This window comes from Rhinoderma darwinii, chromosome 1 (assembly GCF_050947455.1).
Source record: "Rhinoderma darwinii isolate aRhiDar2 chromosome 1, aRhiDar2.hap1, whole genome shotgun sequence".
NCBI classification, from domain to species: Eukaryota; Metazoa; Chordata; class Amphibia; order Anura; family Rhinodermatidae; genus Rhinoderma; species Rhinoderma darwinii.
The window spans coordinates 231,538,842-231,557,165 of NC_134687.1; the positions used below are offsets into that span (position 1 = coordinate 231,538,842).

Here is an 18,324-nt window from a genome sequence, read left to right on the forward strand (position 1 = left end):
CTGTGTCCACAAGGCCAAAATAGACTTAGTCCTTAACTCCTGTAGACATCTGATGTCTTGCAAATTCTAACTCAAATCTGTCACTTCACTTCTCCTGACAACTGACTCAGTTGCTCTACCCCTCCCTTTTCTCAGTGTGAGGGTATGTTCACACGGGTTATTTTTGTCCGTTTTTCGTGCCGTAAACGGCCGAAAAAACGGCTGAAAAACGGTAGCAGAACGCCTCCAAACATCTGCCCATTGATTTCAATGGGAAAAACGGCGTTCTGTTTCGCGTAAAAAAACGCCCGCTAAAAAGAAGTTCATGTCACTTCTTCAGCCATTTTTGGAGCCGTTTTTCATAGACTCTATAGAAAAACGGCCGTTAAAAACGCGACTTTGAAGAAAAAAAAAAACGTCTGAAAATGAGGAGCTGTTTTCCCTTGAAAACAGCTCCGTATTTTCAGACATTTTTAATTTTGTGTGTGCACATACCCTTAGAGATAGAAGTAGGAAGGATGGGGGTTATACACAGCAGATCAGTATCTGTCAGTATCACAGTGTAGATAGGGAGGAAAGAACAGGGGACTGATGTGGGAAAGATCACTCATGCTATCAAGATGCTTTCTCCACACTCTGATCTGCTGTGTAGAACCTCCTCCGCCTCCCTGTTGCTATGCCTGACACAGAGAGGGAAGGGGTCAGAGCAATTGAGTCAGCCGTCAGAAGAGCACTAACGGATTTAAGTTAGAATTTGCAGTACACCTACTATGTGAAGACAACGATCAGTAGCACCGGACAAGTGAATAGAGTTGGGTGCACGCCTCTTGGGTCACAATCCAATGAGCCTTCAAAGTTGGAGAAAAAGGAATTTGAGGCAGCACAGCCAAATAAGTGAAAAAATGATCCTGTTTATTCCACACGCAACGTTTCAGTTCAGTGAGAGCCTTTTTCAAGCATACAGCAACAGTTAAATTATTAGACTAATTCCTTTCTGGTATAGTTTGCTATTACGTTGGGAAGTGTACCAAGATGGTGACCAGTATTGACATAATTTTTATGAACTTAGGTGTCCCAAGATGGGCGCTTACCCATGTAGAATTTCATTCAATGTTTTCAGTCCATTTATCGTGGATGTACAGGGATATGCAGTGGCTATGCCCTTATTTAAGATAGCACCCATTATATTCGGGGATGTAAAAACGCATGCTCGTAATGACGTATTACGTCAAGACGCGCACAGACGTTATACTAGACGTATTATAGTTAATAGACATGCGCAGTAGACAGTATAGGATGCAGACATTTCTCCCAGTGATGGTGAAGTAATGCTTTTTAAATCACGTATATCTTATACACCTGTTTTTAACCCCTTTACGACGAAGGACAGATATATCCGTCCTGTTCAGGAGTTAGTTCTCCAAAAGGACGGATATATCCGTCCTCTGATCGCGTGGGTACTGCCATTGTACCAACGCGATCAGCGGCTGGAGCACGGCTGTTATACACAGCCTGGCCCCTGCCGCAACTGCCGGAATCTAAGTGCCCTCCAATTCCGGAAGTTTAACCCATTAGATGCCGCTGTCAATAGCTCCCTATGGTGCCCCCGCAAAGAAATCGCGGGGCGCCGTTGGGTTTCCATGGCAGCCGGTGGCCTAACAAAGGCCCCCAGGTTTGCCTTCAGCAAATGCCTATTAGGCCATGACGGAGGCATGGCCTAATAGATTGCCTGTCAGTTTTACACTGGCAGGCAATAATGCTTTGGTATACTAAGTATACCAAAGCATTATATATGCGATCAGCAGATCGCATAGTGAAGTCCCCTGGTGGGACTAAAAAAAAAAAAAAATGTAAAGCAGTTAAATAAAGTTTGAGACAAGAAAATAAAAAAATTTACAGTCAAAATAAAATAAAACAATTTTTACTATAATTATTTTTTGCCCAAAAAGTGGTTTTATTTAGTAAAAGTGTCAAAACAAATAACACATACACATATATGGTATCCCCGCGATCGTAAAGACTTGAACAATAAAATGAATACATTAATTAAACCGCCGTATGTACGGTGTCCAAAAAAAACGCAAAACACAACGTCAAAATTCTCTCTTTTCTCCCATTCCCCCCATAAAAAAATTAAATAAAAGTTAATCTATAAGTCCTATGTACCCCAAAATTGTACTAATGAAAACTACACCTTGGCCTGCAAAAATCAAGCCCACATATGGCCACATTGACCGAAAAATAAAGAAGTTACGGCTCTTGGAATGCGGCGATGCAAAAACAAGTAAATTTTTTCTAAAAGGGTTTTTATTGGGCAAACGTAGGAAAACATATAAAACCTTTACATATTTGGTATCCCCTTAATCGTGCCGACCCATAGAAAAAAGTTAACATGTGATTTACGCTGCATAGTAAACGGCGTAAATTTATAACGTGAAAATCAATGCGAATAGGTGCTTATTTCCAATTCTCTCCTAAAATAAAGTTAATAATAGTTAATCGGTATATTATAAGCATCTAAAAATGGTGCAATTACAAAATACAACTCGTCCCGCAAAAAACAAGCCCTTATACGGCTATGTCGATTGAATAAAAAAAAAGTTACGACGACTGGAATGTCACCGTGAAAAAACAAAAAATAATGCTTGGTCATTAACGTGCAAAATGGCCTGGTCATTAAGGGGTTAAGCTATTCACGTTTGTCTCTACGTGTGCTGTTGATCTTATTGATTGACCTTATTTACACAATATAATAACACTATATATATATATTATATTTTATTCAATACCTATTCACGAATGTGTATGTATTTCCATTTGATCACATTGTATTTTATTATATATGAAATGTTGTATTTTTTTTAATCACTTTTTACATGATATGTCTTTAATGAGATTGGTAATTGTTGAACATATATGTTTGTCCACTTTGTTACACTGTTATGCTTGAGAAAGGCTCACACATAGCTGAAATGTTGCGTGTGGAATAAATAGGTTCATTTTTTCACTTATTTGGCTGTGCTGCCTCAAATTCCTTTTTCTCCTACTAGGTAAAGAAGTTACACAGACTCTACAGCAACCAAATGGTCAGAAATTTTTAATTTACGATTATTTAGAAAGTTGCTTTATTTTGCATTTAGGAAGCAAATGAACAATTAAAAAAATTTCAGTGGGAAGGTGTCCATAGCCTTTAAAGAGGCACTGCGCACTGTCACCACATTATAAGTGCCCTATATTGTACATGATGTGATCGGCGCTGTAATGTAGATCACAGCAGTTTTTTTATTTAGAAAAACGATCATTTTTGATGATCATATTTAGAAAAACTATCATTATGCAAGCCCCGCCTCTCTGCTCTGATTGACCGCTTTAGCAGTCTCCTGATTGGCCACTAGAGCTGTAACTCATAGCAGAGAGTGGCACTTGCGACAGCTGCGCCGGGGAAATCAAATGTCTGTTTCTTGGTCATGCAACTTTCATGACCGAGGAAAAAGGTAAGTTAAAAATGCCCTTCCCCTCGCCTATATCACCCTGTCAGCACTTTTGAGACCTCAAAACAGCTGACATGTTCCCTTTAAGCATATTTTAATTTCCAGAGTGTTGCTTTTAACCAGAAAGCTGACTCAAGTATGTTAAAAATTGTCTCTCGGTACCACTATCTAGTGGTTTTAGCGTGTGTGTGTGTGTGTGTGTGTGTGTGTGTGTGTGTGTGTGTGTGTGTCTGACACACAAGACAGGACAGATTCCCTTTAAAGGCTGGCAGGACTCAAAGATAGCCTGTGGGCCCTGCTTTCCTCTATCCACATAGTGATTTACAGCTTTATTTATATGAGTGTATACAGGGAGAGATATCAATCACTCTGTGTGGGAAGGGGAAAGCAGGATTTACAGGCTATACAAACTGGCAGCATTTTAACAGCTTTTTACATAAAAATAATACTTAATCAAACCATAGAAAACTATTTTTCTAAGCTCAGCAGCTCCCCCTCTATCATATGCTAGCAGATGGAATAGTATAGGAGACCTTACAAATCCGCTTTAATACTATGTACACTTTGTACATGTAAGAATTGTCTATAAATCAGTGTTTATTCCGTAATCAGGACCTATATTAAGTCCCTCCATGTTATTACTTCAACATTATATAAGCTTACATGTTATATGCTATATTTATTTAAAAATATAGCATAATCCAACAGCTGATTTGAAAACAGGATTGTGCCACATGTAACCCATATATATAATTAGCTAACAAGGTGTTCCTCGACTCTTCTATAATAAATGTGCCTTTTTTGTATCTGCACAAAATACAGAATACTAATTTATGCTATTTGTTTTGTGTTTTATTGCCATACAGGAAACACTACGCTTGCAAATTGCACAGTTGTCAAGCGAATTGGAAAAGGCAAAGAAGCCACTGTTATATTTAAAAGTGTTCATCCACCATTGGTAGAAACATCTGAAGTAGAGCTCAACCAGAACAATGTCTCAGATAAAGAAGTACCTTCTATTCCTGTTACAAATACAGAACAAAGTTGTGCTGTTCTTGAGAAATCACCTGTGTTCCAGAACAATATTACTGTTCCTGATCTAAGCATATCCCTTCAACAGTACAATGTTGCTTTAGAGGGTCTAATAGCTTCATGCATGGTAATTACGTCCAAATCAATGAAAGATCCAAGACTCTTAAAACGAAGTGATCAAGAAACTGTAGAACCGGTTGGTCAACAAAACCAACACAGTGTTGTTTTTGAAAATGAGGTGTCTTGTAACATTGAAAATAATCCTAGTAAAGAAGATGCTGGCACCTGGGAAAATAGTATCAATAAAACATCATTGTACTTAAGTTTCGAAGAGAGGCGTCTTCATGATAGCATTGCCATGACTTCATTTGTGAAGAAATTAAAGAAATATTCATCATTTTTGAATTACAGTGAAAAGGAAAAAGATTCAGATATTGAGTCTTTACCAAACATATTCGGTGATGAGAAAGCAGAGCATTCCACAAAACTGTCCTTATATAACAAATTATTTGATACAACTTCTAATGAGTTAACAACCAAAAAGAGTCCAGAAAAAGAATTTGCGGATTCCATGTCACCTAGTACGTCAAACTTCTCTAATGAAACCAGTGAAAATGGAGTAAAATCTGTAGACAATAGACGCATGTCAAACCCAATAAAAAACAAAGATACTGGAAGTACATTATATTTGTCATCAAATTCAAAGGAAAGTATGGCAGGGATTGCGCCATTACTAAATACTTCCTGTGAAGAGAATATGGAGCTTCCCAAAAAACTGTGCAGCAATGATAAACTTTACAAAATATGTTCAAGTCAGCAAACTCGTGTATTTGATTTTATGTCATTAGATTACACTAGGGAAGCCACTGAAAATGGAGGAAAATCTGAAGACCGTAGATGCATGTCTCCAAAGCCAAAAAACAAAGACAGTGCAAGGACATTAGGTTTGTCATTAAATGAAAAGGAAAGAGAGGCAGGGATTGTTTCTTTACCAAATTCATTTAGTGAAGAGAAAACGGAGCTTCCCAAAAAAGTGTGCAGCAATGATAAACTCTACAAAATATGTGCAAGTCAGTTGGAGACTAAAAAAAGTCATGTATCTGATTTCATTTCATTAGACTATTCTAAGAAAACTGGTAAAAATGGAGGGATATCTGAAAGTGATAGGCACATTTCTCAAAAACTAAAAAACAAAGACACTGCAAGAGCGTCATTTAAAGAAAAATATAAGATCAAGTCTTTACCAAATATATCCAGTGAAGAGAAAGTAGAACATTCCAAAAAAGTGTGCAAGCATGATAGATTCTACAAAATACATACAAACCAGATAAGAGCTGAAAAAAATCAGCAAACTCAAGTATCTGAATCTAAGTCTCTAAATACATTAAACTACACTAGGAAAATCAATGAGTGCGTGTCTAAAAAAACAAAGCCACGAAACAAAGATACTGCAAGTTCATCATTTTTGTCATGTAATGAGAATGAAAAAGATGAAGGGATTAAGTCTTTACCAAAAACATCTAGTTTGCAAACGCAAGTCGAGGATTCAAGCTCTCTTACTACATTGAGCTCCAATGAAAATAGAGGTAAATCTAGAGGTAATAAGTGCATCTCTCAACACACAATGCTGAAAAACAAAGCTGCTGCAAGGAAAACTAGTTTAATTGACTATTACAAAAATCAGGTTTTGCGTTCTAAAAAAATGTTTTTGAAAGATAGATTTTCAGTGGCTAACAAAACAAAACTTCTGATGAATGGCAAAGAATCTGTTACTGGTATAAAAATAAAAAGGTCTGGTCCAGATAAGGATAGAATATATAAAGCTACACAACACCATACCAGGGAAAAAGTAACACAAAATAAGAAGAGTCAAGGCCAACCAGTTAAAAATCCCCACAAGATTCCAACTGAAACAAATATGGCACTTCATTATAAGAAACCCGCAAGTATTGATGACATTCCAAATCCACATAAGTTTGTTTCAACTTCAGCACTTCATGAGAAGATAAAATATCAGAAAGCCAAAGTGAGATGCAAGAAATCTGAAAAGGAAAGACGTGAACTGTATGTGCCCAAAGACGTTACAGAGAAAGCTGAGGAGTATAAAAAAGTAACTACTGCCACATCTAAACAGATAACATCAGATAGACATGATGATATTTATACACTTGAAAGCTTAACGGATGGTTTATATACAAAGACTGCAAATGAAAAGGACAGTTTTGTTTTACATTCATCTGACAAAATCAGTAGCGAGAACCGCAGAAGGGAGGAGTGTAGAACCAAAAGTTTACATCCAATGCAATCTAGTTCAATAGTTCTCAGTCCTGCAAAGGCATGCTTGCCCAGTACCGATTTAGATGTAGTTGCCAAAGACATTTGTATAGACAAGGCACAGCAATCTCCACATTCAAAGAAGATGAGAAACCAAGCTATGGCATTTCCAAAAAATACACTTGAAGATGTGTCCGGTGAAGATTTGTGTTTTGTGACAGAGTTAGAGAACCATATAGACTGGAATGGTATTTTCGGAATGGAACTTGAAAAAGTTAATGCAACGCCAGGAACATTTCAAAGCAGTTCATTAAGACGAGAAAAGGAGCCAAGTGGCTTGAGAGTCTTTCCTGATATGGAAATTACTATAACAAATGATCATTATTTCTGTGCAGATGTTTTTATCAACAATACAGTTGGAGAAATTCAGCCATCCGGGAAAGCAATGAATAAAACATTTGAGTGTTTTAATGATGGACTTCAAGATCACAAAATAACAGATTCTGTCCCAGGAATTCCGATTGCTACATTATCTCCAATTTTGGAAGATAGTGAAAATTTTCTGAAGGATAACCTTGATCCGCTTTCTATAAAAGTGGATAGCAGTGTTCAACCTTGTGAGAAAACACTCACCTATAGTCAAGCTTCATCTCAGACAGTGGTTGATAACAATTTGGATAGTGTTAAAACCTTGAACAAACTGGAGCTTCCTACAGTGATGAAGAGGCTGAATAAAAAAAGAATACCTTCAGTACTCGTTAAAAAATCTACTAGAAGGATTCACAAGTTCTCTCAGTCAGAAGAAAATATTAAAGTGGTTTTAGGTATGCTGTCTGATGAAATTCCCAAATGTAGGAACAAGCGCATATCCAAAAAATTAGACCGAGCTATACTGCACTTAAGAAAAGCACATAAAAGGGTCAAAAAATCTCTGCAACTTGTGGCAAAAGCTGGGCAGAGGCGAAATTTGTCCAAGACCTCCAGTGTACAGGAAAATCACAGTGTTAATGGGAAAGAACAGGTTGAGAGTACAAGCAGTCAAATTTTACAGACTGAAGATTCCTCTCCAAATATGAAAGCTGCTGAGGTACAGAAGTCTCCAACAGCAGACAGAAAATGTCTAACGGAATCAACTCAAGTGATGATCAATGGAGCATCTGTCCAAGATTCGCAGCAGACCAAAGTAGATGGCAGTTCAGCAACAAAAATTTCACCTCCTTGCAAAGTAACCATTTGCTCCCCTGAAAATCCTGAAGATCATTCTGTGTTTTCCAGTGTTATTGTATCAGATAAAGAAAACACTGTACCAGTGGTTTCTTCTCTGAAATCACCTTCTGATGTCAAAGAAAAGCATGTTGTGAACTGTGAAACAATTGGTAAAGAGTGTCTAGTGCGTGATGGTGGACGTAAAAGGAGACATGCCTCAAAACGCATGTTCTCTCAAGTCAGGAAGCGGAGTTCTTCACTTACCATATCAACATCTAAATGTTCAAATGAAAAACCACATACAGTTAATGAGAAGAATCAGCTGAAAGGAAAACAAATCAAAGAATTCCCACCTATGACATCACAGGGTGCAGAAACGAACAGTTTATTACTGGGTAAATTATCAGATATTTTGCAAAAAGCCAATGAGACAGATTCCTTAATGTCATTGCAAAACTGCAAATCGATGTGCCAGAGAATGATTCCTACTTTTGTTAAAGCTTTTGAAAAGAAGCAACGCTGTGTTTTGACAGATGTGATCGCAAACAGGAGATTGTTTGTTAAAGGAAATCTAAAAGCATGTTTCAGGTGTACTTTAAAACCCCAAGCTATAGAGGCGTTTCTTGAATTGCAAATGATAATGGAAACCTGCCAGTTTGTTGAGAACAGGATGCACTATATTGAAGGAAGACCTACATTTCGTAGTCTTTTATGGTACGATAGGTCCCTCTATACAGAACTACTTACGGGAGAATCTGGCTATCAACAGCAATCACATTTTTATTTAGCCTTTCAAGAAAAATTAAAGCTTAGCTCATTAGATACACTGGAGAATCATTATGATCAACTGTCTGAGTTTCTACAGGCAATCAATGAAAAAGATAGTTGTTACTATGTATACCTAAAATACAAGAGAGAACTGCAAGAATGTGAAGACGTTCTAAAGAATGACTCTGACCATGCCGCGTTTTCACTGTCTGTTCCTTTCAGCTGCGGAGTACATCTTGGAGATACAATAGATGACCTGACAGACATGCAAAAAAGCACTTTAGAGATTATAAATAGCTTTATTAACCTTAATAATAAATATGATCCAGGAAAGAAGGAACATGCACTCGGCCTACTAGAAGTGATCTCGGCAAAAATTGATAACATTAAGACCTCTGTGTCTACAAGTATACAGCTTTCACTCTTTGGTATTGAACACTTAGTCTTTGATGCCGCCAAAGTTATGGCTTTCAATGAAAAAAAAAAATATGGTGGCCAAAAGACAATTACTAAGGAGTTAATGGGTCAAATAAACAGCACTGCTTTGTCAAAGTTATATGAAGTTTATTGTGTACAATATGAGCAACCAACGAACACCAAAGAGAGCCCTTCAAGTGATATCTGGAATCGAAACACAAGTCATGAAGTCTTTGAAAAGCAGGGGGTATTCTTCTTTGGAAAAATCATTGATCAAGCTCGGTGTGCAGAATCTAGTGTGTTAAAAAAGATGATTCAGGACTGCAATCAGCATCTCGAATTCCAGAGTAAATGCTTCCAGATCTTACAGGAGTGTGTTGTGGATGAAGTCCTAATTCAAGAGGCTAATGTTCTAGATATGGCTGAAAGACAGGACAAATGTACCACTCTTTTAAAGCCTGAAGCTGTGGAAGCATATGTTGACTTAGCAATGACATATGAAACATTACACTTCCTTAATTGTCTAATGGCTTCAAAACGGAGCCAAATGAGATCAAGAGGGTTACTCTGGTATGATCCGTCTCTATTCTCAGACCTGATCAGCAACCAATATAGAATGGAGTCCTTTTTGGAAGGAAACGTCATGCCTAGTGCGATATATATCATAGACAGCACAATTTCAGAAATAAAGTCTGAACTGGAAATAATTTCCAACTGCTCAAATTCTGTTAATTATACCTATGCGTTTCAGATAATGACAAGAGAACTTTCAGAGCTTTCAGAACTCAAAAGCTTTATAAAGTCTTCTCAGCCTGCCATCACCACATACATCAATTTATCTCCATTTGTTACATCTCTACATTATGGAAACTCATTAACAGAACTAGAGTACAATTACAATCAGTTATCTGACTATCTTGGAGTTTTAATGTCTGCGCCAAAGAAAGATTTAGGAAAATTGGCACATACAATGAAAATAATGAAAACTATTGAGTTCATTAAAGTGTTCGTTTTCACACCAGAGATATCAATATTTGATTTCAATACATGCCATGTTCTGCATAGCAGAAAGAAGCAGAGCCAAGCCCTACAAAGACAACCCCAGGAAGAATACCAAATGCTAAATAGTCAATCGACTAGGAAAAGGATATTAACTAAAATGTCTGCAGAGGCCTCTACTTCCTCTAGCCCCAAAAAGCAAAAGGTTGGTGTTTCCTAACTTTATCTGAACATTATATCATAAAAGCAAGACTATGTTAGAAATGAGTTATTCCACAAAGCTATGGTAGAAAAGTGTACTTTTCCTCCTAGGAAAACAAGAAAGTTTAGTTTCCCCATGTTTTCTATGAACAATCAAAGCATACCTGCCATTGCTAATCAATAGCACATCTGAATATATGAATCTTTATAATATATCTTATTATTAGGGAAAAATGACATGCTCCTCACCATGCTGCAGGCTTTGCAAAGCCTCAGAAACCCCTCAATCTGTAGAAATATAGTTACTGAAGACTTAGATGTGGTAGGCTTAGATTCAGGGCCCAGCAGACAGTATCACGTATTAGTATTTGCCACTAGGCAATAGCTCAGTGCCCGGGGACTCCAGCACTTCTTCCAACGTCATTGTCCATATATGGACAGTGATGTCGGGAGCTCACCTAGGGATACATTTAAGGTATACCTGTAATGGATTCCATACAATTGCATCCGTCACCTATAGGCTCCCAAGCCTAATTAACATCTGTGTTGGAGGCTCCGTTAGGGGCTCCGTTGCAGATTCCGCCGAAAATACCAGAAACAATAGCGCAGCATTCTGTGCTATTGTTTCCAGTCTGACAGAACAGAACAACAGAATGCCGAAAGCAGATGTGAACAGTGATAATTCATCTACTTTTGAAAGTAGGTTAATGACCGCTAATAACTCCTAGTGTAGGGACTCTTTTGTATCCGAAGGAGACCCCGCATTACGTTTTTTTAGTGGCGCACGTGCCGAGATGCGCCATGTTTCTGGCACATTTAGGGCTGTAAACTAAGCAGTGACACCTGTAAGCTGTCATTGGTTAGTTTACATCACGTGGTGCCTGGTTACCTTAGTTCATTGTACTACTTTTAAAAGTAAGCCAATGACCTGTGGATAACCTGGGACCACGTGATGTAAACTAGCCAATGACCGCTTAGAGCTGTCACTGCTTCGTTAACTGTAACGGACCCAGGAAAGGTAAGTATGATAATTGTGATGCCGGGAACTGGGACATCCACAGGCTGGTATTATAAGACTGGGAAAGGCCAGAAACAGTGGCCCTTCCCACCCTGGTAATGCTAGCCTGCTGCAGCTATGTTGTATCTAGCTGGTTATGAAAAATGGGGACCCCATGTCATTTAAAAAAAATAATAATAATGCTTGGAAAAAACTATGTGGGGTAACCCCCTTTTTCATAACCAGCCAGAAACAACATAGCAACAGCATGTTAGCGTTAACAGGATGGGAGGGGCCACGGTTTCTGGCCTTTCCCAGCCTAGTAATACCAGCCTGCGGCCGCCCTAGTCACCAGCAATCGCTGCAGATTGTCGGGTACTGGATCGCACCTGGCTCTTCCTGGTACCCTTGCTGGCAGTGGGTACCAGGGTAATAATGGGGGGTTAGTGCTAGCTTTTTCACTGGCTAACATTAAGCCCCGCCTTAGTAATGAACTTTGTCAATCACCCAGTGGCCATTACTAAGACAGTAGTAATAAAGTAAAAAAAAAATACGAAGATATAGAAAAAAATATTTATTGAAATTAAAAAAAAAACACAAACCCTCGTTAACCATTTTTTGAGAATAAAGAAACCGCCGTCATTGGTTAGTTTACATCACGTGGTGCCTGGTTACCTTAGTTTATTGTACTACTTTTAAAAGTAAGCCAATGACCTGTGGATAACCTGGGACCACGTGATGTAAACTAACCAATGACCGCTTAGAGCTGTCACTGCTTCGTTAATTGTAAGGGTATGTGCACTCGATAACTGCATTTACGTCGGAAATTACGGAGCTGTTTTCAGGAGAAAACAGCTCCTGCATTTCAGACGTAATTGCTCGTACTCGCGTTTTGCGAGGCGTCAATTACTGTCGTAATTTGGAGTTGTTCTTCATTGAAGTCAATGAAAAACGGCTCAAATGACGTCCCAAGAAGTGTCCTGCACTTCTTTGACGACGCCGTTATTTTATGCGCCATCTTTTGACAGTGAAGCGTAAAATTACAGGTCATCGGCACAGTACGTCGGCAAACCCATTGAAATGAATGGGCAGATGTTTGCCGACGTATTTGAGCCGTGTTTTCATGCGTAATTCGAGGCGTAAAACGCCTAGTTTACGCCTGAAAATAGGTCGTGTGAACCCAGCCTTACAGACCCAGGAAAGGTAAGTATGATAATTGTGATGCCGGGAACTGGGACGGCCGCAGGCTGGTATTATTAGACCGGGAAAGGCCAGAAACCGTGGGACTTCCCACCCTGGTAATGCTAGCCTGCGGCCGCTATGTTTTATCTAGCTGGTTATGAAAAATGGGGAGCCCATGTCATTTAAAAAAAACCTAATAATAATGCTTGGAAAAAACTATGTGGGGTAACCCCCTTTTTCATAACCAGCCAGAAACAAAATAGCAACAGCATGTGTAATGTCAGGGTAGGGAGACAGACAGGTGAACCCTAATCTACCCGCCACTCAGTCCCTGCCTACTTGCACGGCCCGTCATAGGCGACGGCGTACAACTGGGCGAAGGTCCCTACGCTCAATAAGTGCACGACAGACAAACAGACAAGGATACACAGAAGCTAAGGGAAATGGGGCAGTTGCCCACGGCAACACCGTGAGCAACAAGAGTAGTGAACGAGCCGAGTCAAACCAGGAGTGTACGAGGTACCAAACGCAGAGCAGGAGAGTAGTCCGTAAAGCCAGGGTCAATTTGAAGCAGAGCTCAATAGTACTAGCAGGAACAGCAGAGCCAGGAAACCAGACAGAATCACAGGCAAAGGAAGAGCAGGAAATGAAGGTATAAATAGACCGAGGGCGGGAGCTAGCTCCGTCTGGCCAGGCTGTGATAGGTTCTCCCACTCCTCAGCCTACCAGCCTGAGTTGTAGCAGATCGAGTCACTCTATCAGACCTAGGAGCAGATGCAGACTGATTAACCACAGGCGTCGACACAGAAGCTGTGTCTGGCAGATCCTTTACAGCATGTTGGCGTTAACAGGATGGGAGGGGCCACGGTTTCTGGCCTTTCCCAGCCTAGTAATACCAGCCTGCGGCCGCCCTAGTCACCAGCAATCGCTGCAGATTGTCGGGTACTGGATCGCACCTTGCTCTTCCTGGTACCCTTGCTGGCAGTGGGTACCAGGGTAATAATGGGAGTTAGTGCTAGCTTTTTCAATGGCTAACATTAACCCCCGCCTTAGTAATGAACTTTGTCAATCACCCAGTGGCAATTACTAAGACAGTAGTAATAAAGTTAAAAAAAAATAGGAAGACAGAAAAAATATTTATTGAAATTAAAAAAAAAACACGAACCCTCGTTAACCATTTTTGGGGAATAAAGAAAGTGCCGTCATCGAAAGAGTCCTCGAATCCGAAGTAGTCCAACAACTGAACCTGTAACAAATCACAAACACACCAAAAAAAAATGAGTAACACATAAAAAAGCAATTATTATACTTACCTTTCTTGGGTCCAGCGCTGGAGTCGCAATGTAAGCGAGCTGGGCCCTATATCTAAGCCTATAATATGGAATAAAGTCTGCTGAGCCACTGTATCTTATCCTATCCATAGCTATAGGGGTCGTTGTGCGATAGATATCCTGTATATATATATATATATATATATATACACACGCACATAATTCTTTTTTTGTGGGGGTATATATGTATTGGGGCTATTGCCTCTGACATTTTAAGACCTTAGCGATGCCCCTGGCTGCTAGTGCTGCATCGTTGGGTCACTTAGGAGACCCAGCAATGCAGCTGAAAGCTGTGGCCCGTCGGCCATGAGAAGAAGTTGGGGGGGGGGCCCAAGAAGGACTTCTACACTGGTGCACAAGAGCCTTTAGCTACGCCCCTGGGAAAGGTGCTATATTATATGCTATTCTAACTATCTATTGAACTTTTAAAATATTATGTATTATAAAACAAATTTGTTTGGTGTATTTGCTGGTTGTTTGCAGGTTCTAACATCACCTCAAAAGGCTTCTTTAAAAGAGAAAGAAAAAAGTCAAGTGAAGTCTGACGTAAGGTATTGTTATTATGCTTTTACATTTTTATGCTTGTATTGTGAAATAAACATACATCAAGGTAATATTTTTCATTGATATGTAATTTCCAAGTCCATTTGGCTTCTGTTTTTGCAAATCGTAAATTTACAAGTCATGCCCTTTCCAAATATATGAGAAAAAATGCTGTATAGTCTACATAAAATTTGTGACAATGTATTATTAATATCTTTAACCCCTTCCCGGCATCCGCCGTATATATACGGCGCTGTCGGTAGGTGCTTCCCGCAAAATGCCGTATAGGTACTGCGCAACGGGAAACGGTCATCGGTGCTAATTGCACCGTGACAAAGTAAAGATGGCTGCAGGCCATCTCTACTACTCGCCCAGGGTGCCGTTTCGCCCCCCCCCCCCCCCGCATCGGCGATCGCTGCATTTGTTCAGCCAATTCTGACCGGCCAATAGCAGGCATTTTTGTTAAAACTGCCCTGGAGTCACAGGGCACAGTTAGATAGTGGCTATTGGTTCTGTCTAAGACAACACCCATCGCCACCAATGTCACCTAGGGAGGTGGCAGTGATGCCACCTCTAGGAGCGCTCTGATTGGTCGGTCTGTAATAACCGACCAATGAGAGCACCGGGGGGTGTTTTGAACATAAAGACCACTCTGCACGCCGCCATTCCAGTTTGAGGCAGCGTGCAGACCGGTTGAGAGACTGTCTGCTGAGGCTTTGCTGGGATTTGTAGTGTGATCTGCACTACTGTATAAAAAAGTGTCCTATCTTGCTACTTCTGTCTGATCACCAGCAGTCTTTTTTTTGTTGTTGTGATCAGACAGATTTTTTTGGCCCTTTGCCTGTCCTTTTCCCTGTCCCAATCCACCCCCTCCCTGTCCCAATCTACCCCCTCCCTGTCCCAATCTACACCCCCTTTCCCACCCCCTCCCTGTCCGAGTCCTGTGCCCACTGAGCGTTGATCAGTGACCACCATCACTGATCAGCATCTGTGCTCAATTTTTGGCGCAGGATTTATTTTATTTTTTTATGTGCACCATCTCCCTCACCATCTAACTGCAGCCGCGAAGTGCTGGTTAGTGACCGCCATCACTGATCAGCATCCGTGGTTTTTTTTTCCGCAGGTTCTTTCTTTGTACCTTTTTTCACCCACACCAATTACCTGTGTGGGTCCTGTGACCGCTGATCAATGACCGCCATCACTGATCGGCATTTGTGCTCAACTTTTGGTCCAGGAATCTTTTATTTTTGTCATTTTTTTCCAATTATAAATTTGCACGATCTACCTGTGTGCACCCTGCGGCCACAGACTGCTGATTAGTTATCAGAATCTGTGGTAATTTGTTGACGCAAGTTTTTTTAGGTCTTTTTTTTCTCTCTTAGGTTTTTTTTTTAATACACTATAAAATGTAAAATATAATAGTAGTTAGGTGTAGCTTGTAGGTAGGGAGTTAGGGTAGCATACGCCAGCGTTAGAAACGTTCATTTAGTTTTAGATCTAGATAGATATATCTAGCAACTTTTTTAGTAGAAATTTACCGTAGTTCAGTTATACTACAGTTCTTTTAGTAATAGATGGACGTTCAGTTGTTTTTTTAGACCCTAGTTTAACTGCAGCACGTTAGTTAGACTACAGGTTTTTTTGTAATATATAGCATCAGTTACTGACAGACGTTCAGTTGTTTTTTTACTGACGTTCGTCCAGTACATTTTTAGAGCCTAATTTTACTGTAGCACGTTAGTTAGACTACAGTTTTTTTTTAGTAATAGATAGCGTCCGTTACCGACGGACGTTTAGTTGTTTTTTTCTAACTGACGATTGTACAGTAAATTCTATTCTTTTTTTTTTTTTTTTCTCTTCTAATTTCTGTTCACTATACATGTGTAAAAACACTACACACACACACACACCCCCCTGTGTAAAAATAAAAGTTGATTACACGTGTAAAAACACCACACAACCCCCTGTAATAAATCAAAATGTCTCAATCGTCTAGAAGGATATATTCAGTCGAGGAGGCATACGCCATCATTGCGTCTGACACTGATTCGGCCAGCGAGGGAGACGAGGAATATGCCCCACTCCATTTAGTTTCCTCCTCCTCCAGTGATGAGGAACCCCCCCAAAGGCGATCCAGGAGAGCAGCTGAGGCAACCCCAATGATTGATCCCATGTGGACTCCACTCCCCGAAAATGATGAGCCTTAAATTCCTGATTTTCTAGGCAGCTCAGGAATTCAGTTTGTGACTGAAGGCCTCACAGAAATTTACTTTTTCAAGGTCTTTTTCTCTGAGGAGTTTATTAACTTAATAGTGGCCCAGACAAATCTGTACGCCCAACAATTTTTAACCCAAAACTCCTCATTTGTTAGGTGGACCCCAGTAGATGCAGCGGAAATGATGACATTTTGGGGCCTTGTGCTGCATATGGGACTAGTGAGGGAGCCAGAGGTTAGGCAATACTGGAGTGTGGATATTTTGTACAACACCCCAATTTACCGTATGGCCATGTCCCGGACTCGCTTTGAAGCGATTTTAAAATTCTTGCATTATAATGATAATGCACAGTGCCCGCCCCTGGACGACCCCACATTTGACCGTCTATTTAAAATCAGGCCACTCATTGATCATTTCTGCACCAAATTTTCACAAGTGTACACCCCTGATAAATATATTTCCATAGACGAGTCCCTTGTTCATTTTAAGGGGAGGCTTAAATTCCACCAATACCTGCCCAATAAGAAGGCAAGGTATGGAATTAAATTGTACAAACTGTGTGAGAGTATTTAGGTGCCTTTCTGCCAGAAGTACTGTAGCATGCGTTACTATGCGCAAAAATCAGAGAGGCCTCCCTAAAATACTGCTTAGCCAAAGCCTCAGAAGGGGTGAGAGCAGGGAACTATGCAGCAAGAACATTCTGTTCGTCAAATATAAGGACAAGAGGGATGTCCTTATATTGACCACAATTGATGGCAGCGGCAGCACCCCTGTCCCTGAACGAGGTACCACCACAGTGACCCTGAAGCCAAATTGCATCCAGGGCTACAATAAGTACATGGCCGGGGTTGATCTCTCTGATCAAGTACTGAAGCCTAAGGGCATGACCAGACCTGGCGGAATTGCTCTGGAATTCCGCTGCGGACAGTCCGCAGCGGAAACCCGCAGCGTACACGTTTCTCCATTGCCTTCCACAGCTTTGTGGTTGGGTTCATTTACACATTGCGGACATTTCCGCTGCGTAGCATAGGCTGCGGTGTGGAATTTGGTGTCCGCAGCATACACTGACTGTAGCGGACTTGTTGCGGACTCATTGCGGAATTTCTCCATTGACTTCAATGGAGAGTCAAAATTCTGCAATGAAGTCCGCAGATGTTATGTGTGCTGCGGAGCGTATTGGTTTTACTAACATGACATTTATTCATTCTGGCTGGACCTATGTATTTCTAGGTCTACAGCCAGACTGAGGAAGTCAATGGGGCACCCGTAATTATGGGTGACTACGTGTGTGCACCCGTAATTACGGGAGCGTTGCTAGGCGACGTCAGTAAATAGTCACTGTCCAAGGTGCTGAAAGAGTTAAGCGATCGGCAGTAACTGTTTCAGCACCTTTGACAGTGACTTCCGATCACAATATACATCAACCTGTAAAAAAAAATAGAAGTTCATACTTACCGAGAACTCCCTGCTTCTTCCTCCAGTCCGGCCTCCCAGGATGACGTTTCAGTCCAAGTGACGGCTGCAGCCAATCACAGGAACTCTGCCACGTCTGGGCATACCCTTATATTGCCCTACGGAAAACAAAGACATGGTACAAAAAGCTGGCCGTGCACATTATACAGATGGCATTGTATAACGCTTACATACTATCCCGATGTGCAGGCCGGACAGGGACATTCCTTAACTTT

General features: G+C 40.4%; 1 protein-coding gene across 3 annotated transcripts in view; it reads left to right on the forward strand.

Moving 5' to 3' along the window:
* TEX15 (testis expressed 15, meiosis and synapsis associated) overlaps positions 1–18,324 on the forward strand; it is a 190,083-nt gene that overhangs the window by 151,900 nt on the left and 19,859 nt on the right. For 2 of the 3 annotated variants that reach the window (XM_075862214.1, XM_075862204.1), the window contains exons 8-10: positions 3,030–3,065; positions 4,337–10,371; positions 14,361–14,428. In XM_075862214.1, the coding sequence (XP_075718329.1) occupies positions 3,030–3,065; positions 4,337–10,371; positions 14,361–14,428 (6,139 nt within the window). The remainder of the gene's footprint in view (positions 1–3,029; positions 3,066–4,336; positions 10,372–14,360; positions 14,429–18,324) is intronic. The other variant, XM_075862223.1, reaches the window with a different exon arrangement.